The following is a 24,214-nucleotide window of genomic DNA, read 5'->3' on the forward strand; positions in this document are numbered from 1 at the left end:
TGGCTTGGTTTGTTTCGGTTTATTTGATTACGGCGAAACACGCAAGGAAGGCTATCTGGGGGCTATGTGCCTCAGGAGAAAGATACCTTCGTGGAGGACTTTCTAAGGGAAACTTGCTCGTATCTGCATTACACATAGATAAAACTATGAAAACGCCCATGCAGCCAGCCCGCTCTACTGGAATTGAACCCAATTCGAGCTGCCAGTCTTCAGCGACTTCGCGCTCGGCCACTGGTGAGCCTTCTACAGTTTGAATACAGCCATGTAGGACTAACTATATGCTATATCTGTTTACTATCTATTCTTTTAAGTCTTTAAAAGATTTTTGTTGTAATTGTCTATCTCATAAATTTCTCTTTTTAATACACAAGTTCTTGATTCTCGCATAATTTCGCTAATATTATATCAATATTAATACTTTTACTGAGCGCATTATTTCTGGAATTGTTTCAAATGAAATGAATGATTCCAAAATCTGGTGTTCATCGAGAACATCGTGGACAAAAACGTCGGGCAGAAAACAATGCAAGATGAAAACATCGTACTACCAAACATCGTGGGTGAAAAAGAAGGCAGAAGAAAACATCGCAAATATAAGACATAGCGGTATAAAACATCGCAATCAAAAATAAGGCAGTTCAAAAGCATCGCAGTTTTAAAACAACGGCGTAAAAATATCATGGTAAAAAATACAGCACCCACAAATCATTACATGACGATAACATCGTTCATATGTGTTATTTAGGCTTTAAAAGCTATAAATGTGTACCGCGTCATGATTCGTGGCGCAAGAAAGAATGAGGAATATTTTTACCTGTATATTTTATATTTTGGATTAATTGTTTTTTGCTAAAAAGAAAGAAAGAAACGTAAGCATTTAAAAACTGAAAATGAGTAGAAAAATTAATCCTTCAAATAGCCGTTAATAGAATTTTAAATTTCTGTACTTAAATATTAAAAGTCATTATTTAGTTAATCTCTTTTTGAAGTTGTATTGGCAGTTTTTCATGAAAAATATAATCTTAAATATTAGAAAAGGGAAGATGAGTAACTGCAAGAGGTTTACAACTTTTAAAGTTTGAAAAACAAAAAAGGGCCTGTCTGCAATGTTATCGCCATGCAATGATTTGTAGGTACTTTATTTTTTACCACGATATTTTTACGACGATGTTTTAAAACTGCAATGTTTTTGTACCACTTTATTTTCGACAACGATGTTTTAGAGCTGCGATGTTTTCTCCTTGATTTCTTTTTTTTTCGACGATATTTTTCACCTTGTTTTGTTTTCTCCACGAAGTTTTTTGACCGCAATGCTTTCCCCTGCAACTTGAAGTCTTACCGTATCAGCCATACCTTTTATGTATAATTCGAGAATTTTTAGCACATATTTTGCTACGTAAGTTTAGTGTCGACTTAAGTACAAGTCAAAAATAAGTCGATATTTACAATTAAGAAGATAGCATGAATAATATTATATGGAATTAACAAACATTTTTTTTTTAAATTTTATTTTATCTTACTATACATTGATCAAATTTCTCAACAGCCGTATTCGATTCGTTTTGAGCAAATACTGAATAGCAGGCAAGCCCACTGTATGTCATCCTCCGTCATTTCTTCATTAATATTATTGTCGTTTCCCTCGTAGATAACATCATCTTCAATTCTGTCAGTAGAACTGATACAACATTTTTTGAACGATCAAACAGTTGTTTCCATTCTTGGACAGGCTTTCCATTGACAGAGATGTGAAGAGAGCCATAATGTTTTAGAATAAGTTTTAGAATATAAGTTTTAGAATGTTCAGTGAAAGCAGTAATGTTTAGCTTAAGGCTAGTAGAGTTTAGCGTATACGTAGTAAACGTACGTAGTAATACATAGTAAAGTTTAGCTTTATACGTAGTAAAGCTTAGCTTAAGTTTAGTAGAATAGCGTACTAATGTTTAGCTTAAGACTGGTAGAATATATAATAATGTTTAGCTTAAGACTAATAGAATAGCGTAGTAATGTTTAGCTTAAGGATATTAGAATACGCAGTCTATGTTTTGAACTGGTAAATATATAACAGAAATGAAAAATCGTATTCTTCAGCATATAGCAGAAATGAAGAATCGCAAGTGAACAGAAAAACTCCGTCCTGAGAATGACATCACAACAGATAACCAGAAGAATATTTTTCACGCTGTTGCGAAAGTGCTTGCCGATGCGCATGCCCAAAAGCCAGAATCTATAGTTCTTCCTTTCTACTGTACTCTTTTCCCTATTTTTTGAATAGTCCTGCAGGTTTGATAAGTCTAGCTAAGTTAGACTACCAAATATTACCATTTTGGGGGATACATAACCGTGTTCTAGGGCGACTTTAAATTCGGTCTATACAAGGGTTTTTAGTTTTGGCTGAATTTTTTATGTCCAGTGACAAAGAGAGGCCAAAAATCTATTTTTTGTGATAAACATACAGTTGTTGTTAACGCAAAAGAAAATTTCTTTAAAAACATAATTATAAGTGCTACTACTTCTGAATAAATAAAGTGTTATAATAAATGTATGAGTAAATGATAAGATATATGCAGTTGCGAAATAAAAAAAATCATGCTATTCGTATTATTTATTAATGTTACGTTTAAATATTAACTTTGTTGTTACCATGACTACATGTTGTTGCCATGATTTGTTTATTACTTTCTTAACAGGTCAAATCTATCACGTCAACCTATTTTATTCAAGCTTCGTTATGTATACATCAATTCTGTTTAAATAATGGACTTGAGGGAAAAATGCGTGACATGTTACGTCGAGACAGCAGTTAAGAATTAATTTTGAGTCGATAAAGGTCTTTGCCCTACAAGCAATCGATAGAATGGCAAACTAAAAACAGAAAAAAGAGATTCCATTTTAAGTCTTTGGCCTACATTTTGCTTCTCGACGCTAAGAGAGAGATGATTTCTACTAACTCACAATTAGTGCGACTAAATTCAGCTGTGGCAGAGCATACTTTGTTTAGCATAGCTACATATAAACAGCAACATAAAGCAAATTTTTTTTTTTATCTCTTGGAGTTAATGTACTGGCTTAAATGTAGCCACTAAAGGGATTAAAATTACGTAAATTCTTCTGTTTCTGACGAAAAACTCAAGTTTTATGTCTACTATCAAAATATGATAAGTAGTAATAATAATAAATTCTTCTATGAAGTTAACTCAGCTCCATCGCTCCAACTGCGACACCACTTCCAGGGAGGCGGATTAAAATGTCATCTCTCAGACATACCACGAAAAGTGAGGAGCTTGTAGAAACCAGTGAAAGATTGGTCATCTGAAATGCAAGAACCGAGCTCGTGTATTTTATAACTCCGTAGCGAGGCTGACAGAATACAGATCTGTTTTAGTACTACTGATGCAAGTCTTTTGGAAACATCTCTTCTGAGCCATTTTCGGCTTGACATATACGAAAATACCACAAATATTTCACAGCTCTAAGGTGAAGACCATTTTCTAGTTTGGTTCAGATATGGAACATTACGCAGAAAGGAATTAAAAGACGAAGGCTGGATCACGTCTAGAAGAAACTCATATTGTACGCACTTCCTACTTCTTCCAACGGAAAAATGACAGTTTTAGATCTTGTTAAAATTTTTCTGGGTTTCACGAGTTTAAAATTGAAATAGGAAAGAAAAGAACAATATATATAATAGGATTTTATCAGATTTCATTCCTTTTGATGCAATGATTCAAGAAAACTAGAGGAACGAGAAAAGGAAAAAGAATGTGATGTAGCAAAGAAAGCTAGGATATAACAATGAAACAGGAAGACAAGCTGTTTGATTTCACATATGAATAAAGAGTTCACGCAGTATATACCATATTGCTTGAGAGAATATTAGCATGGCTTAAAAATAGAAACATCTCGACTTACAGTAACGATATACGTCGTTCATTTTGCACTGTGTATATAGCCTTTTTCAGATAATTCTTGTTTTCATAGCAACAAAAAGCTATGAAAATTTGTTTTCCTAGCAAAACTACTTTAATTGTCAAACTTTTCTCTAGACATATGTGTTAGATTTGCCAGTTAAAAAAGGAAATATATAAAGTACTTTGAAAGCACAGGATAAAATATTTGACTGGTTTAGAGTAGGATCTGAATTCCAATATGAACTCCTACAGTCTGCGTTACATTCGCGCCATTCTTGAATTTTTTGTATTTTGTTAGTCTGGTCAAAATAATTCAGCTCAAACTGCTTACATCCAAAATTCATACCAACTAAAAGTACTTCAAATAAATGGTTTTTGAATTTTGGTGTTTGTTCTCTGAAACTATGGAATTTTATTTAATGCCTGTTAGATACCAATATATTTCAAGTATAGATCTACCTGAGTAAATTGTAAAGTAAACAAAATGTAAGAAACCTTACTTAAATTATTGTGAATATAAAATGAATCTCTGGATGTATGCGGCGCCTGCTTCAGTTCGTCTTCACAGGGACACATATCGCCGGCTCGTCAGATACATGTCTAAGGCGCCTACTCCCGGAGACGTGAATATTGACCACGACGGGATACATTGTCGCTGGAAATGTATTCGATAACATAGAATGCAACATACAGCCAGTGAAACCACGTATGAAAATCACGTGTCCGAGAACTTTTGGAGTATTTACTATTTGTTTAACAAAATTTATGATGCGGTATTTATTTTGGATCATAATTTCCGATTGATTTCTTTATAAAGGAACATTTTTTCACCTTGAAATAAGTAATTTGCTATTGCAAGCTATACAGTGACATATTTTTTTTAACCTCACTGGTTAGTATTATTTGTTAATATTAACTAAACTTGGTAGAATATTTTTCTAAATCTAAAACTCCGTCTACAAGAAGAGACATACAGTCTGTCTATCATAAGAAAAGCTCTCGGAAGTTAGTCTGCAGATGTCTGTTGTCATAGAAACGAGCCTTGACCCATAATAACAAAAACTTCAAACGATTCGCGCGATATGTTAATGAGCTAAACGCTGAAAGTAGTATCCAGTGCTTTCGGACACATGATTTCTAAACACAGGATCATTGGCAGTCGCGAAATGCCTCCGGCAACAATTCATCCACGTCATGTGCAGTGATGACGAATACTGGTGCAAGACCCGCAGCGCCGCAGGCATGCATATGATGCACCAGCGATATGTTTTAAGAAAATAACTTAGTCGAAGATACGTTTCCTCGTGGAGACAGGCCTTAAGGGACTACTATACTGTTGCATTCTGAGAAATTTCACAAATAAGGAAAGCTTAATTTCTCGTCTGCTTACATTTGACTAGCAGCTTCGCTACCAACCTTCGGCTGGATTTTAAATGTACCGGAAAAATGGCTGAAGGGAACACCAAACGTTCAATTTAAAAACTGCGTAGAATTTTACTCTGCAGAACAACTTCATAAAAAAAAAGTTATTATGTATAACAAAATTACAATGAAATAAGCAATACCCCTTAATACAAATATTAATTATCCTAATAAATAAATTAACCAACTTCCCTTTGCAAAATCTTAAGAACTCAAATAGTATAAAGGAGGTTAAAAACTTTGTTTCCTAAAAAAATCACTCAAAACTTTTCAATATCTTAAAAACAGTGAAATGAGCAATAAATAATATAAAGAATACAAAAAACAAAAAATTCTGAAAAGCAAAGTATAATGAATGATATTTTATCTTATATTTTCAAGAGAAAAAAATGACAATGAAATAAGCTATATCCCTTAATAATGTAATATTAAGGGATATTTATAAATTTTAAATACAACTTTCAAATTCTAATAGTTTTGTTTTCTTTTTAATTAATTCTAATTTTAAACTCGCTCTCTAAATAATTTAGTTTAATTAATTTATATAGTTTAATACAATAGTTCAATTTTAATTAATTTTAGTGAATTAATTAGCAAAAACATTTAAATTCACAGTTTTTTTTTAAATTTTCCTGTCCAAAATTTTCATTGTTTGGTTTTGCACTTGATTTACTTATGCTATCTGAATTTAAATGATTTTGTAGATTAGTTCGAAAATTAAATCTTTCATATGTTTGCACATTTTTTAATTATTTTAACTTTAAATTTGCTTATTTACATGTTTGTTAAAATGTATTATATATATATATACATATATATATAAATGTACATATATATATATATATATATATGACAATGAAATATGCCAATCTCATAAAAACAGTGACATAAGAAATACGATAAAAAATTGTTGCCAAACCCATATTTCTAATTTCTAAAAGAATGAAACTATTTAAAATGATGCGATTTCATCAAAAATCTATCAACAACAGTAAGATGGGAAAATTGTTGCCAAAATCACATTTTTAAAGATGTGAGATGTGAGAAGTGTACTCGGAAGCTTCATTTAAAAATTTTTTTAAAAATACAAAATATTATCATTTTTCCAAATTCTTTTTGTAAAAGCAGTCGCAAGGGTGAAAGTTTAACGTGTCCAAAAATCAAAGAAAAATAAACTGTACATTTTAAAAAATAAAACTTTTTAGAAAATATCCCATTGAAAAGGTGTTAAGCTCCCTTTGTTAAATAAATTCGTATTTAATCGATTTATTGAAACAGGAAATTCATGACGATGTGAAAATGGAGTGTGTAGAGTAAAATCTCGCTTTCCTATAGCCCATTATGTCTCAAAATGACGCGATTTCGTCACAAAACATAAAATAAAAAAAAAATCTAATTCGAATTTCGAAAAAATCGCTTCGAGGTGCACTGGCTCTTGTCTAGATGCACCTATGTACCAAATTTCGTAGCCGTGGATCTATTAGCTTACGCGTAGCGCAAACGAAAGACACACACACAGAGACAGACTCTTTCTTTTATTATATGTAGAGATTACGCTCCCAATTTTTTTAAGTGTTTTTATTCATAAAAAATTAAATTATTTAAAACTAACTTTCCGTAGGAAGCTTAGTATTTATTAATAAATAACAGCGAGCCTTCGTCTGGCTTTTAAATGTACCGGAAAAATGCCTAAATTTAAACATTAAATTTAAAAACTGCGCAGAATTTTACTCTGAGAACAACTTCATTCAGGGTGTGGTGTAGTTCCCGAAACCGCTATACAAAACCTGGTTTGTGACATCAGGTTCAAAACAAAACACAGCATAAAAATTTTATTGAACGCAAAAAAAAAAAAAAAAAAAAAAAAAAAAAAAAAATGGCTACATACAATTCTGCAGAGAAAAACCTATCTATATCAAAAAATCAAATTCTATACATTTTATGTGCGAGAGCAATTCGTGGCTCTCGAGCTTGCGTTTTTAACATTGCCAACGATTTAATTAATTTAATAAAGACTATTTTAACAACTATTGAAAACGTGTTTGTAAGTTAAAAAAAAAAATAATTTTCAGCTTATTCTCACGAGACATCCTTGTCCATATAAATCTTCAGTCTCTTCTTCTTTTATGTAACCTTATCACAGCTCCTCCCCTCATAAAGAAATTTTTCTTGACTATGGAAGGAAAAATTCTAAATACATTTCACTGCTTTCAAAACACAAGTGGTAACCATTTAAGTGATAATAGAGAAGCCAGTTACATTACCCTGCACTATTTTTTAGATAACATAACCACACAAATAGAACAAAAATAATTTAAACTACTCCTAATGTGTGCCTTATAAAAAGCATATTTCTTCAAATTTTACACAATGCTAATACTTAAGAAAAAACATTTAATTCTAACAATTTTGAAAATGAAACATATGATGCAAACAAATTTGAATCTACAAAAATATAATTCCAAAATACTACAAAAATCATTTTTCAAACAACAGTTTACAGAACAAAAAGGATTGGCTCCTCCATATACTTCATATGCTAAAGTTCCTGCTGTCCGTAGATCTGATCTCGAATAATCAATCACTGAGATAGGACACTCTTCAACATTTACAACTATATTTGAATGAGGTCCCAATTTCTTTTTCCTGACTTTATGATTTGTCAGTTCATCCAAAGAAAATTCGCCAATGGCTGGTAATGTCTCCTTATACATTGCACGCCATATAGCATATGCATTTGATTCAGCATTATAAATGAACATCATTTTTACAGCAAGGTTATTTGGAAGCAATTTCTCAGAAGAAAACATCTTGATAGAAGTGGGTTTTTCGAATATCGAATTCTGCAGATCTTGTGTTCCTTCAGTATGCGATATAATATATTTTGTTTGGTGTTGAACATTATCATGAGTTTCTGTTGCTTGTGCTTCCGAGAATTCTGCTGGCGAAACATCCGCAAGGATAGCCTTTTCCTCTAAACTGATGTCTGGAATTTTAATGTTCTCTTCCATATTACTGGTTAACCTCCTTTCTTCCGAATGCTCATTTTTATCAACCCTTTCAATTTCTATCTCTTTCTCTTCTTCCGATCTGGAATCTAAGTCTTCTGCAGTCTCTCTCTCTAAACTCCTGCGCGCATGCGCCTGACTACGAGTCTCCACAGCATTTAAGAGAACCGGTCCTTCCCTAAATTTCTCAATCAACTGTGCAGTTTTATTCCCTAACAAATAGTACTCTTTATCTAACTCTACCGGAGTAACCGCTGCCTTTGTGGTGACCACACCAAAATCACCTTCAATGGTGACCTTCGCCAAAGGTAAACATTTACATTCTGTGTCCAAAGGCTGTTTCACCCATACAGTTTCCCCTAATAAGTCATTAGTATCAATCCAAGTACTATTACACAGATCTATACCAGCTCCAGTATCTCTTAGATATTCTCTCTCTATCCCATTAATTACTGCTTTCTTGAAATACGGCTCAAAACATTTTCCTAAACTCTCCGTTCCTAGATTATTCACCAGATTAGCCTTATTCTTTTCCAGCGAAGGACAGTTAGGTCGGATATGTCCGTCCTTTCCACATTGGTAACACCTTATTTTCCGCTGTTTCTCGAAACCTGCTTCATTGAAAACTTGCTTTTTTTTAGGAGCCTCCACTTTTCTATGCTCCTCTGATTTAATTCTTTGATGACCACTACTTTTCTGATTATAACTACAGTTAGAATTTACATACCGCTCTCTATCTTACTCAAATGGTTTCTTTAACCCCGCTCTCTGTTCTAACTTCCTCGTATCGCTCCGCAAAGCCTCATACTTGTCGCATTTCTCTGCTAAAATGGAAGCTGTTTTAAATTCTTCCCAATTGTCTAAGTAGTGCTCTCTTATTTCTAGAGGGACTCGCCGCTTAATTTGCTCAGTGAGCATAAGTTCCTTAAGACTTTCAAAATCTTGAACTTCTACTGAATCCAACCAACTCTCTAAATACACTCTCAATTCATACACTAAATCCACCCATAACATTCCGTTTTTTCTAGAATGTTCTTCAAATTTTGTTTTTAGTGCCCAAGAACTAAGCTTGAATCTCTGCATGAGTAATTTCTTAACATGCTGATAATCATCCCCTTTATCCGCTGGTTCTTTCACTATTAACTGGGCCACATCGTAAGGTAATAAAGGAATTAATTGCGAGACCCAATCAATCTCATTAACGTTCTCTTTTTGAGCTTGTTTCTCAAATAGCATAAAGAATAATGAAATATCTATATTACTCGGTTCAAAACGCGGTACTAGATCTTTCAAATTAACCTTTTTTTCTCTAGATTGTTCAACTGTCGAAACTGTGGAAGCTAGGCTATTAGTCTGAACCACATTCATCAGTTTTAACTTTTCCAATTCAAAAACTCGCTCCCGTTCCCGCTCCCGTTCTGCTCTCTCTTGTTCACGTTCCCGTTCCCGTTCTGCTGTCTCTTGCTCGGCTTTTTCTTCTGCTTTTCTCTGCTCAGCCGCAGCCCAAATTCTTGCCGCGTATTCTTTCGCAGCTTCTTCTTCATAGTCCTCGGCATTTAGAATAGCCTGCCTAATTTCTCTTACTCTATTTGCCTGAGACACATTTGTTTCAAACTCCTCCGCTAACTCCAATAGCAGAGCTTTAGTAAATTTCCTCATAAACTCACCCATTATGGAAAATTAAAGAAAAAATAACCTACCCCGAAAAACAATAATACAAAAACAACAACAGGTCTATCTCTCCAAAACTGAATAATTCCCTAACAATTCTGAACACAAATTGCCTTACAACACTTAATGATAATACCTATGCCTACAAACAAAGCGTATATAAAAAAAAATGCTAATTAAGAGGCAACCTTTTCCTGCTCTATATCCAAAATAAGCCTAGTCTCGAATAACTGGCATAACTTCTCCAAAATCACAAAAATGGTACTCACCAATTTTGAAGACGCCTTCGATTGACTCTCCTGGCACTACTTGGATATTCTTCCGGGAAATGTCACTATTTTGCGGCACTAGATCACGCTTCCTCCGGCGTTCCCTTCTGACACACTGTCACTTGTCACTGAAGAGGCTTCACCACGCGAACTGTCCTTGCACGCAAAATTAGATCGTTCTTGAAGAGAAGAAAGCCTTTACTGTTCACATAAAACTCAAGTTCACAGGCGAAAACGTCCGTTCCTAAATTTACTCTCAGGAACAATCTCTAAAAGCTGCCGCCAACTTTTAATATTTACTGCTGTGGTGTAGTGGCCGAAACCGCTATACCAAACCTGGTTTGTGACATCAGGTTCAAAACAAAACACAGCATAAAAATTTTATTGAACGCAAAAAAAAAAAAAAAAAAAAAAAAAAAAAATGGCTACATACAATTCTGCAGAGAAAAACCTATCTATATCAAAAAATCAAATTCTATACATTTTACGTGCGAGAGCAATTCGTGGCTCTCGAGCTTGCGTTTTTAACATTGCCAACGATTTAATTAATTTAATAAAGACTATTTTAACAACTATTGAAAACGTGTTTGTAAGTTAAAAAAAATAATAATTTTCAGCTTATTCTCACGAGACATCCTTGTCCATATAAATCTTCAGTCTCTTCTTCTTTTATGTAACCTTATCACAAGCGCATTCAGAGGAGATTTTGAGTTACACTGAATTAATCGTAATTTTTAAAATTTTTTCTGCTAAACTTTTAGTTCTCTGATTCGTTATGATTGCAGACGATACGAGAGAAGTTTTAAAATCCCTGGTCGATGATCATCCTGAAACAAAGCGGCTGTAGTGATAAATTTGTTGCAGATCGTAGAAATCTTCTGACTCCGGTTTTTAAACTACAACTTCCGAAATTTCATGCAGTGAAGGGAAATTATTATATCTGTAATGTATCAAAATATGCCACACTTCGACTGTCTGGCATTGGTCTTTCTCAACTTGAGTGAAGGATCCCAATGAATTTTCGTAACTTCACGAGAACCGCTATACCATAAATGCTATGAAATCACCAAAATATTTTCCAAACATCAAAAGAAGAAATGCAGAGGCTTAACTTTTTAATGTAGATGGTCCTTACTATTTTATGTACGTAAAGGTGAATGAAATACTTTTCTTGTTCACAGCTAAAATTAGCCAATAAGAATTCATTACTTCCTCCAGCCGCGAGGCTCTGTATTATATCTGTAACTTCAGAGGAATTAAATCTGAAACTATACCATCTTCACGTTTAAATTTTCATTATCATTTAACCAGACGGGAGTCGCGTATCTTGTTTTATATACATTCACACCTTCTGCGGAAATAGAATCCGTACCTTACGTAAAGTATTTTTACCAACATTTAGTTCTAAACAAAATATAATTTTTTTTTCCGGAACAGGAAGGGAAAAGCAAATGTGTTACCCACTTGGAAGTTTACATTCGCATTATAACTTCGCTTTTTAAGAGCTATTAGCAATTTTTAGTCCCCTTAAAGGCTTCTGTTTCATGCATTAAAATTATGTAAACACAGCGTTCCTAACTGCAGTCGTGGATCTTTCAAGTGCCCGCGAATATATGTTGCGGGGGAGAATGAAAATAAACAAGTGGTTTATTAAAAGAACTCATCATCGTCACCCAGTTTTAGATCTCTTCCGGAAGCGTGGCAAAAAAACTTCCGCATCGAGTGAGACATCGAAAGAGGCAGGATCTATTTCCGACGCCCTTGGAGAGAAACCAGATTGCAATACTTTTAACAGCGACAGGTTGTAAAATACTTCAAGTGCTTCTTTCATTATTTGGAGATGCTTGGTTAAATTTAACAGATTAGTCTGGTAGGAATATATTACCTTGAAGACAGCATGATCCAAACTTAACAGACTCCCCCCCTTTTTTTTGTTTGAAGTAAAATTTTCCAATATGAAAACAACAACTCCATAAAAGAATCGAGGAGCCTCTGCTTGTATGCTGTTCCTAACGGGCCCTCATAAGTGCCACTTTTTTGGGGGGGTCATGGCAAAACAAAGTTTTCAGGAGCTACAGCATTGTTTCCCCCCCATACTTCACTATATACAGTGTTCATTGCACGAAAGGTGTTGAATGAAGGATTGTCAGTTGATCGTTGGTTGTCCCTTTCCCAATCGCAGCATAATTTACCTTCTGAGATGCAAACTGTAGTAGCTGGCATCTGTTTTAATTATCTTTCTTCCGCAATGAAATTTTCTTAATATTTTTTTCGTGTAAGTTTGTTAGCGAATGACTACCACCCTTGTAATTTGAGAAACTGTAGCACAATGCCACAGTATCGGTTTAGCAAATAATTATTATTCGATTAGTAAATAATCCAAGAATATGTAAAATACTTCAAGTGCTTAACGAAAGGGCGAGAAACAATAGCATTGTATTAATCAGTCGGAAAAACAATCACGTGCAATACTTTTTAAATCTGTTCTCTCCATAACTCTATTTTTTAAATATGTACTTTCGTAAAACTATCTTCTCCTTACTAAATTAAACTCAGTGGCGCAACACCCCTAGTGGGTGACGGCCTGCAGTGCCTCGAAATCTGCTTTCTTGACCTTGGGCCCCAGAATGCATCAGCATATGCCTTGGACAAGTGGCCAGCTTGTCGCAGCCCCCCCCCGATGTTTAGTCCTCAAGCGAACTTGCTACTCATTTTATCGACTCATTCAAGGAATGAAAGGCTGAGTCAAACTTGCCCAGCCTGGGATCAAACCCCGGACCTGTGGTGCAGCTGCGCGATCTTCAGTCTTCCCCCTAAGTATATAAAATCTACTGAATTGTGAAATCTCCGTTCAAAAATGGCTTTAAGAATTTATGAAGTAAAAATGGTAAATTTATGAAGTCATGTAAACCAATACTACGAATACGCGCCTTCCTCCATGCATGTATTTCATTGTACTGGTAGCGCATTCACCTACCAAGCACATTCAGCTATTGGCAGCACAATCGCCAAGAAAGATCCATGGTTCGAATTACAGAGAAAACGCAGCTGATTTTTGCTCCCGGGAGAGAAGGACAACATAAACCTCTTATAACTTAAATGCGCATTGTTCATCAAATGTTTTCGAAACGAACAACTTTTTTAGAAGGGAGTAATTTAAAAGATCATTATAACTAAAATCTGATCCCCTTTTTTCCCTTGATAGGAATTTATATAACATCCGCTTAATTAGGTTCATAAAAAAAAAGATATTTTAATCAAAATAACTTTTCATTTGCACTTGTAATTTTTTGAAAAACGAAATACTGGATTTCGTTTGCATTGGATCCAATATTTCGGTTTCCATTATGTTCATAATAGAAAGTGGAAGAAATTCTTCTATTTTATCGATTTTTCGTAAAGATACAGAATTTACCATCACACATTTTGTATTAAATTCTCAAAATGTAAACGAACAAGCTTCCAAATCGTGGCTGGTTACTAGACACATGCAAAGTTAATTCGGAAGAATAGCTGTTTAATTATTACTTCTCAAATGGAACTAACATATTTTTATTCGAAGATAAAACTAAATTTTCCCTACATTTTTATTCAAAAAAGACTATCTTTTGGAAAAAAGAAGTTGAATCTTAAGTTGAAGTTAAGAAGTTGAAGGAATTATTTTGGGACATGAATATTACCAACTAACATTAAGTTTTTTCAATATATATTTTATTACATTTAAAGCTAAAGCGAAAACCAAATAAATTATGTTCTACACGCAAATAAAAATTATACATGTTGCCAAAAGTGTACGTGAAATAAAATTAGGCGTTAAATAAAATGGTGCTGCCAGACATATAGTATAATATCGTCATAAAAGAAATTATTGGTTGTATAAAAGAGTCACATAAATAAACAAAGAAATCTTAACTATTTTGTTAAGGAATTTTCTTCAGAAAATTTTCAGGGACGCAAGTTTACGTATTTCAGCAAGGAGATGCTTCAAAAGTGATGAAAGCCAAAAGTCACTTAAAACATCACGCTATATTTACGAAAGTAGTTTAAGCTATTTTAAGGCCGCAGCAAAAAAAATTTGAAAATAGTTTTCCATGTGTTGCTGTACAGAAGCCAAACTTTCGTTTACTAATCTGGAAGAAATACAACTGAATTCTATTTCTTTCAACAATTAAAATAATCTGATGTGTACGCCAAACGACTTCCTTGCACAGAATATTAAATTATACGCATTTTTTCTTCCATTTTATTTAAACTTATTGGATTGAATTAAATTTATTTCGTCATTAGCACATAGACCACAATAGAATAAATGCACTCTTTAAAATTCACTATATTTGTTTACAATAGCAACACTCTGACCCTAGGTTCACTATATTTGTTTACCTAAGTTCGCTTACGAGCATTAAATTTCATTCATTTTTTAACTCAGAATGCACAAAATTTATATCATCTTGAGAATTATCTAATCTTTGCCATATATTCTATTCAAATACTGTAATAAATCTAAAATGACGTATAAAAGAAATTAAGCAAACAAACAAAAAAAAAAATTTCACAAACGATTTAGTATTTTTCATTGAATTAATTCAGTTTTTTACTTCGCGACAAGGTAAAAATACATAAAAACTCAAAATATCTGTATTGAAAATTATGAAGTAAATCTTAAACACTTATTTCCTCGAATAAATTCCAGAATGGATTAAGCACGATTTAATTCGCAATAATAAATGAAGGCGATATCTTTGTTGTTGCGAAGCTTAGTCTCTCTAGATTGGCAACAAATATACTATTCTGCTGCTTCAAATGTAAAAAAAATATGTCCACCGTGTTATTTAAACATTAGGCTTAACCGCACTTACGCAGCTTTTAAATTGTTGATAATTGTACAACTATTGCTTGCAGATTTACTAAAGGCATAAAACCCTTACCCGGAAGATAAGAACAACATAATTCAATCGTTTTTAAAGCAAACAATGCACAATTTACAAACATATAAGAGTAAAGAAACTGAGATCACTGAGTCGGGTAACAGAGCGGACATATATATAAATATATTTATATACATTTGGTGCGGCCGATTGCAACCAAAATACAAGGTGTACATCTACATGTTATAGCAGTCCTATATACAAAATTTCCGTTCTGAAGCTACTCGTTTTTGAGTAATGCGAGATACGTACGTATTACGTACGTACGCACGTACGTACGTACAGACGCCACGAAATATTCTCTTCAGAATTCCTTTTAAATCAGTTTTATAATTTTTTTGGAGGAAAAGAGTCTTTATAGTGTCCTTACGTACAGATGTCACGCAAAAACATCGTTAAATTGCATTCGATAGCAGTCAAAATGGATATTTTCGTTGAAATATGCTGCCTGAAACTTTTCGCAATTACAATACTTCCTTTTTACTTCGTACAAGGAAATAAAAAGACATGAAGCGTAGACATTTAAAATATCGCGTAAAGATATTATATCATATATTTAATATGATTCAATGATTTTCAGTTTTGTGATGAATACGATGACGAGGAACCGAGGAGTGGTCAAACCATGAGAACGTCAAAAAATATGTTCCTGAAACACCGTTTACCTCTTTCTTCCACTGATAGCTGATGAGCTTAACATTAGGGAAGACACTGCTTACAAAACAGTAATAGAAGATCTTGAACGCGAAAAATTCGCTGTCTTTTACGCATTGACTGCAGATGCGATAAAAGATCGAATTTCTGCATGTCGTGATTTTATTCAATTGGCAGATATCAATTCTGACTTTTTTCAAATAAATTGTAACTGAAGATGAAATTTGGTATTTTGATAATGATCTCAGACAAAATGGTAATCACCTTGCTTGGGATAGCAAAGATTCAACACGGTCACAGAAATTTCGTCTACAGAAATCTGGAGTAAACACATTTGTTGAACTTTATTCATTGAAGAGAGATAATTAATGAGGAATTTGTTTCTGAGGGAGAAATGGAGAACTCCATATTTTATAAATATGGTAATAATGTATAAAATACAGAATTCTGAAAAGAATTCAGCGCTTTAAGCTTGAGCTCAATCGTACAACTAACTGATCTCTTTTGTAGCATAACTCGCCATTACAGAATTTCATTCTCGTCAGTTTATTTCTAACAAAGTGTCGCAGTTCTCAAATCCCATCTTATTTATATTTTGCATTTGCAGACTATTTTCTGTTCCCTGACGTGAGTCTTTCCTTAAAGGTCTTACATTAATATTGAATTAATACTTAAATATTGAAGAGATACAAAAAACTGTAACCATATACTTTATAGAGACATTAGGTATTTTTTGGAAGCATACGAGATGAAAAAAATAGCAACGCCTTCGCCGGGAATCGAACCACGAACCTCTGGAATACCGGCCCGGCGTGCAGAACCACTACACTACGAAGGCACGCTAGGAAAGCGGGAGAAATACCTTATAACTTAAAACAGAATTCCAATACATGAGTTCTATGAAGGAATCAAGCCGCAATGTGAACGTGCCAAACATTATATATATAGACTTATATGGATTGCATATTGAAGGGTGAAGTAAGAATATGATTTTCTTCAAGTTTCGATTTTATATGAAGATAATCGATGCACTGTGTATAACGGCTGAACAAACTGCTTACCAACACCTGCTCAGGAAAGATGTAATAACGAATAATCACTTGAAAATATTATGACTTACTAAAATGTTCTAACAGTCTATCAGTTTAATAGAATATCATTGTAGCGAGCAACACTAATTGAAGAAAAAATTCCAAATAAAAAGAAAAAATTCCAAATAAAAAGAAAAAATTCGTAGCTAGCATGTCATATAAGCGTACGTTTAAATAGTTGCGTAAATCCTCCAAACATATATTCAAACAGCTAACTAATGGAAAAAGTCGCTTATTCTTTCGGCGTAAGTATATTGTTGAGAAAATTCTCAAACGATTTTTGAATTTGTGAAGCCGTTAGAAGGCGCTTCTCTTCTGTATACCGAGAATATTAATTTACGATGTGGCTTTGATTAGGGAAGTACCACCGATGCTCTCTGGGCCCTTTGGAATAAATTATTTGTTTTTATACCTCTACAGTTTCGTCTTCCCTCAATTGTGGCATAACCGATTTTGAAAGCGTGATTAAGACACGAAAGGTCACAGTTATGTTAATTTATAAATTTATTTCCGTTTAACTCTTTGATGCCCAAAATGACGTAGAGCTCAGAAAGAAGTACAGTGCAGTCCTCGTATACGTCAAAAAGTTATGCTAAACACCGCCACAGAAAACATAATTCTTACTTTCTAAGACCATCAAACCATTTGCAGTTGGTCCGAGTAAAGAAAGGTAATCAACATGAAGTTTCCTCAGGAGCATAAATTCATTCATAAAAAGCTATAAGCAGAACAGCGATAGAATACTTATTTAACTGCCAATTTTGACTTTGAAATTTTTGCTAACACTTATATAAAGTTATAAAAAGTTCAGTATTCGCAGGAGGCAGTAGTAAGCCCGTTGCCGTCAGAAGTTGTTGAGTACCCTTTCTACAGTGATTAACTAACAATAAAATCAGTGTGCCTTGTTTTAGAGGATTTATTAGGTCATCCATAAAGTTCTGAGGTTCTTCGACGATACGTACAAATGCAGCATTTAAAAAATATACGAAAATTTCATTTAATAACATAAACAAAATTTAACAATTATTGGAAACTCCTTTTTAAAAAATCATTACGAGTATTGTAAAAAAGTTTATGAAGATGCTGTTAGACAGTCTCCAAATAAATGAAATCCAGGCATTAAGAAAATTCGGAAGAGATGAAAATCCAAGAGGACACGTTCTAGTGAACATGGGGAGGGGGCACAAAACATCTCACCTATACTCAATAAATTTTTGTGTGACATTTATTGAAATCTGGGCCCGAACGTTGTAATGATGAAAAACAACACTCGAATCAGTTCTGGAGGCTTTGTTTCGATTTTCTGCTTTTAAAACTGTTCATTTAGGAAGAAGAGTATTTTTTCAAATTCATTGTCTGATTTGGTGGCAGCAATTCATAGTATACAATTCCTTTCTAATCCTACCATACACAAAAACCTTACTGTTTTGGATGAAGCCTCACTTTCAGTATTACTAAAGGAGGTTCTTTTGGCTTACCTGATAATTTTTAGTTTCCACTTCTCACCTCTAGTGAAGATTTTTTTTTTTTTTTTTTAAGAATTTCTTTTTTTTTTTTTTTTTTTTTTTCTTTTCTTTTCAGAAAAAAATCATGTAACGAAACACGAGAAGACATATTCTGAAGTATGGAGTATCCATACATCGTCGTAGCATACATATCCAATTTTCTTCAAATGATCATATATTGTTCTTCTTTTGGAATATTTATTCTGTTTGATAGTTCCTGAACCATGAAACTTGGTTTTTCAGAAATTTAAAATCTACTTGATAAGAACAACATTGATACCAATAAAAATATCACTGAGAGGATAATTTTTATTCCCATATTATTCGATTATAATAAATTCTGAATTATTGGACTGCTCATTAATGCGATTAAGTAGGTTTTGAGTAAAATGTAGATACCGGTCAAAAAGGTGTATAAGTTATTATAAAATGTTATAATTTATTTAAAACATCTTATAGAAAAGCAATTTGGAATGGAGCTGAGGAGTTAAAAGCGTCGTCAGAAGGAAGGTCAAATGGATGAACGCCGTTTTTTTCTTCAGAATAAGAATACCAAATTTAAAATGGGATACAATTAAAAATAATAATCTGTGATAAAGAATTTTTTTTCATACACTATCTGTGCTAACTGCCGAACTGGGCCTTTTCTTTTATCATAATAGATGTCTATTACCACGAAGTAAAACACAATTCCGGTTGAATCTGAAACGTACTTTTTTGGCACAAGAATCTGTATATGATTAAATTAACCAAATTAGTGTGCAACGTTAGATATTACTAAGCGAATAAATTACTCGCAGACGTTCATATCGGAAATACATTCAGAAGCTTTGAAAGAAAATTATGTATTTCGTTGGCATATTTTCACAAGACGTGTCATTTTTTAAGAAGATTTAATGACTTTGACCTCAGTGAATTGAGTATTAATTTAACCAGCTCGAAGGTTACTTCAGCCATCTAACTCCGTGACTAACTGTGATTTGTTTTTTTAAATATGAGCAGAACGGTTGCCAAACTTCGCAAGCAACTGGACAAATAAATGATCTCAATACTTCACGACCTTGTTGGGTGATTCATTTTGTCAACTGAATTGCAAATACACAAATTTTCATTTATGTACTGTTTTTATCAGTGTTAGTGCTTGTAAATGATATGATAATTCTATTGTGTTAACAACATGAAAATTTCTTAAACTTCAGTTTTTGCCGTTTCACATTACAGGTACTGACAAATTACAGATATTGGCTAGATCACCGTAGTCAGTTTCCTACACTAACATTTTAGAGTTTATCTAAAATAATAAATGCATGGGTATCTTACATTTTATTGTCACTTCTAGCTGGGTGAGAATAAGACGTACTTTGTTTATAGTAAAATGCAAGAAGCAAGAAAAGGCCCACAAATAATTCCTTGTAATATTACAGGTAACCTATGTTTCGGTTATTAATCATCAGCAAATTTGAAAGCAGTGCTAATTTTGAGATATTTCAACATCATCAGCATACATACCTTCAATTTATTGTCAATTGTTTTCACAAGGATCTCTTCAGGGGCATAATCGCTGACATCGAATCTGAGTTTGAGATTCTTGCCATCATCTCCATTCTGAATGAGCGGCGAGCTGAAGTCATCCATCCAAGAGCTGTGGTCAACGGACTTGTGACTGGAAGAGGACTCCTCAGTGGTGGACATGCGAATAGATGCACTGGACTTGAAAGCCCCTCGCTCCTGCTCTTGCAGCTTGGCTCGCAATCGCGCCATCTCCTCTTCCATCTTCTTCATCTCGCCTTCGAAGCGACCTCGGATCGAGTGGAATTCATCGTCAAGGACATGGAAATCAGATTTCTGAATAGGTACCTTACGTTCAGGTGCCATTTTTGGAAAGTTAAAATCTGGAATAAAACGTTTTCATTACTAAAATGAACAGTGCAAGAGCTTTTCTTAAATACATACAAAAGGAAAGAACGAAGAAAAATATGTTAGAAGCGAATGAACTATACGAAGCATCTCCAGAAAGTAGTACCCGTTTGATAATAATAATAATAATATACCATCAAAAGAAGTTAGTTAAACGAATCTTTATTTTTTTAAGTACATATATTAGGCAATCATTCAACAAAAGCATATATGACACTGAGACATTTTCGTAGCAATATATATATATATATATATCTGTAAATCCTCTTCATTTCTGCCTCCAAGTCCAATGAAAAATGCAGCTACTACTTGAACTCTTCTTTTCAGTACCGTATTTACTACTAAGAACGTTCGTCTCCCAAAAGACAAGGGGCTAGCTGTATACAAATATTCGTCGTTTTCCCAACATATAACGTGAATACCAGCCAGTTTCTCTTAAAAATTCATCCTCGAATGTATTCATCTTTTAAGACAGATTACTTTCGAGTGCTTTGCCATAATCTAAATAAGCCAACCCCCAAAACTTAAGACATAACTTTCTTGTCTATGTTCTCGCACCCATGCAAAATCATATATGCTGAAAGTTATAACTTTCATCTGGAAGGATCTAATCTCCCCCCCCCCAGTGATTGCCACCTTTTCATAGAATTGAAAGGAGTTTTTACACAAAACCTGTTTCGTTAATAACGAAACATCTAGCAAATAGCAACTCCATTGCTCAGTGGACTGACGGCATTAAGTGTATGATGACGGTATAACAGTATAAGTGTAAGATCCCAGCACTTATCGTACTAAAATATTAAAAACTCATTTTTTGGTATGATAAATGCCGCGGTCCCATAGGCGCCCAGTGCAGATTATCGCAAGCACAATGAAAAATTATATGAATTATTTGGAAATACCAAAGATAATACTTATAATGGCACAGTAGAGATTGGAAGATATAATAGATTCAATTAATAAGTTTTCGATAAAGAAAAAAATCAAATTAAATTAAGTACAATAAGACTCCAAATATTCGAGTTAAATGAGACTACAACACAGGTAATTGAATATCCTGCAGCTGCCTAGTCGGAAAATCCGCTGTATTGGCAAACAATTATCTCCTGTAATCCAAGCGAGTGTATTTTAATTTTTTATTTTATTCTAAAAAAGATTAATTCATAAAATGAATATTTTAATTTCCATGAAATAAAATACAGTACAGCACAAGTTTTACAACATTTTACAACAAAGTCAAACAATGAAATCAATTGTTACCTATGCTTTGAAAGGGAAATAGTATCTCTGTTCCTAATTATGTACAAATCTTATACTAACATTTTTATTAATGCGCTGCCATTTACTTGCGGAAAATATAATGAACGACGATTTCCTTAAAAAAAGCCCTCTGAAAGTGACCAGTATATTTTTGAATGTAAAAATAAGCATCGGTATTGAATATAATTTCTCTATGATGATCACTTCCATCGAAGCCCTAAATGGTCTGAAATTGTAGGCGGTAATCTTAAACAAGATTCTGCTGCAAGTCTTCTCTGCAAGGTAGGTACGTCTTGGAAAATTAAAGATTTATCTTTATTAGATGAGTGCAAAAAAAGGTTTCCAACTGGCGTTCATTTATGAGGGAATACTATTACAGCACACTTTGCTTTGACACTTTGGCATAGCTATTTTGAGTAGGTGATTTTAAATGAATATTTATTGTCTTGCATCTTAAATTTTTGAGGATTAATTCTTAAACTAGTAGATCTATCATGCTATTTAGCATAGAAATTTTTGAAATATTTAAAATATGAATACAAACCAGACAGTAATTAATTTTTTTCCTGTTTTATATTTTTTAAGTATTTTCAAAAATGTATAATGATAAATTCTCTGCAAGGTATACTGATAATTCTTTATTAGGTGTAATGATAATTTTTTCACAAGGTCTTTACAAGTGTAATTTGAAGTTCCTACAATTTGAAAACTCCTCTATGCTCTTCATTACATGGCAACGGCATATTAAATAATCACACGCCAATTTGAAAAACTAGAAGTTTGAGAAAATAAAATACCTGTTACTCCCTCCTCAAGGTAATTCCATTCTTCCTCCCTCAAGGTAGTATATGTTACTGATGCAAGTTAAGCAAAGTACTATGTAAGGATTATGTTAATTTTATTAACAGTTAAATTTTGAGTTAAATTTCCTTTCCTATCGATTCTTAATTTCAACTTACCAATTCCGGCCAGAATGTAGTTTTACAATCACATCTGAATGCTAATGAGGAAGAGCGGTATATAACCGCGAAGTTCTACAGTCTAAGAGAGAGATACCAGGTTTTCTGTCTACACGCGTCCGCCTTTCTATGTTACTCTCTCGTAAGCTATTATTACGCTCGGCCGTATTTTAGGCCCTTGACAGCTTCGCAGTCAGTTAATGTTAAAGGGCCAAATCTTTTAGAATTTTGATAGCTTCAGTTATTTCTCTTTAGTTAAGATTAGTTTAGTTTAATTCCTAGTCTCTTAAGTTGAAGCCCAAGTGTCGGTTTTATTGTACAACTCCAAGATGGAGTTTTGTTAAACTTTAATGGGAATAATAAAGGGTTATTTCACCCTTCCTACTTGTTGCTTCTTGTACACGAACTCAAGCGATTATTCGCTTACTAATTGTTAAGATTCTTCCCTTTCAACTGAGAATTACACAGTGGGGAATCCTTCAATTTTATTAATCTAATTTTTTTTCATTTAAAATTATTTTAACAAGAAATTATATTTTACCTTTTCGTACGCCGTTCCCGTCCATGCTTTCAGTGTCTTTTATGTTGCACGAAATATAAGTTTATACGTTTTAAACCAGGGTCTTGTTTTTTCTGGAAAAAAATTGGAAAAGAAAAACAGCGTATAGAATCCTTCCGAATTTTATTAGAAATTTTAATCAATTAAATTACACACATAAGACCAAAATAATGCAATTGTTTATTAACGGAAAATGTGGAGTGTAAAAAAAAGAAATTAATTTGCTTCTTTCTGCCATGGAAAGAATAATATCTTTTGATGATTTCTTTCGCCACGGAAGAGAAATTTGTGATCGTTGGTTAAAAAAATAATAAAAATACAACTTAAACATAAGAAATAACATTAACTTAAACATAAGTAGTAACATTAACTTAAACATAAGTAGCGTTAAAGCTTCTATAATGATTATTAGATGATTTCGTATGCAGTAATAGCAGTATTAATCACAAATTAAAAGAGTAATGACATTTGATTATATTTCTTCGAAACATTTTTCGATGCAAAATTACTTATTACATTGTCATAATTTAATTTGAATATTACATCCCCTTCTCGCAGTAATAAAACCAGTGAGGAGAGTTTAGAATTTGTGATAAAGGTGCCTAAGGGGGGATTTAAACCTCTTAACTGAGAAAAGTCTCCCTTCCAATACAAATTAACTAATTAATATTGATATATAGGTAACGGTAGGAAAAAAAGAATGCTATATCTGCAACAGGATCCGAAGGAGATCCCTAAATCCTTCTATTATATTAAAAATAATAAAAATGTACAACGCCTTTTTATTATTATTATTATTATTCTGCGTTTCAAAAGTATAAAATTAGAGCAAGAACAAAAATTTAAAATCATTAAATCAGAGAGGACAGACATTAAAACAATTTTTAATAACTGTTTTCGGACAGTTTCAGTTTTTAATAACTGTTTTCGGTTTTTAATAACTGTTTTAGCGATTGATATCATTCAGCGGAGCCTTGATTTGTGAACTATCGCTAACTTACACAACTCTAAACTATAATACCGTATAACCACTACATCTGCAGTTCATGATGTCGCGTGA

At 33.3% G+C, this 24,214-nt stretch overlaps 1 protein-coding gene across 6 annotated transcripts in view; it reads right to left on the reverse strand.

The window, feature by feature from the left end:
- The window catches only part of LOC118194424 (alpha-crystallin B chain-like), an 84,801-nt gene that overhangs the window by 3,071 nt on the left and 57,516 nt on the right, over nt 1-24,214 (reverse strand). For 4 of the 6 annotated variants that reach the window (XM_035365582.2, XM_035365579.2, XM_085811752.1 and 1 more), the window contains one exon: nt 19,969-20,351. In XM_035365582.2, coding sequence (XP_035221473.1) covers nt 19,969-20,334 — 366 coding nt within the window. In that variant the 5' untranslated portion in view covers nt 20,335-20,351. Of the gene's footprint in view, nt 1-19,968; nt 20,352-23,136; nt 23,229-24,214 lie in introns of all 6 variants that reach the window. The other 2 variants (XM_035365580.2, XM_035365581.2) reach the window with 1 other exon arrangement.

This window comes from Stegodyphus dumicola, chromosome 2, assembly GCF_044657685.1.
Source record: "Stegodyphus dumicola isolate Sdum_Otavi_A_Nest chromosome 2, ASM4465768v1".
Taxonomy (NCBI): domain Eukaryota; kingdom Metazoa; phylum Arthropoda; class Arachnida; order Araneae; family Eresidae; genus Stegodyphus; species Stegodyphus dumicola.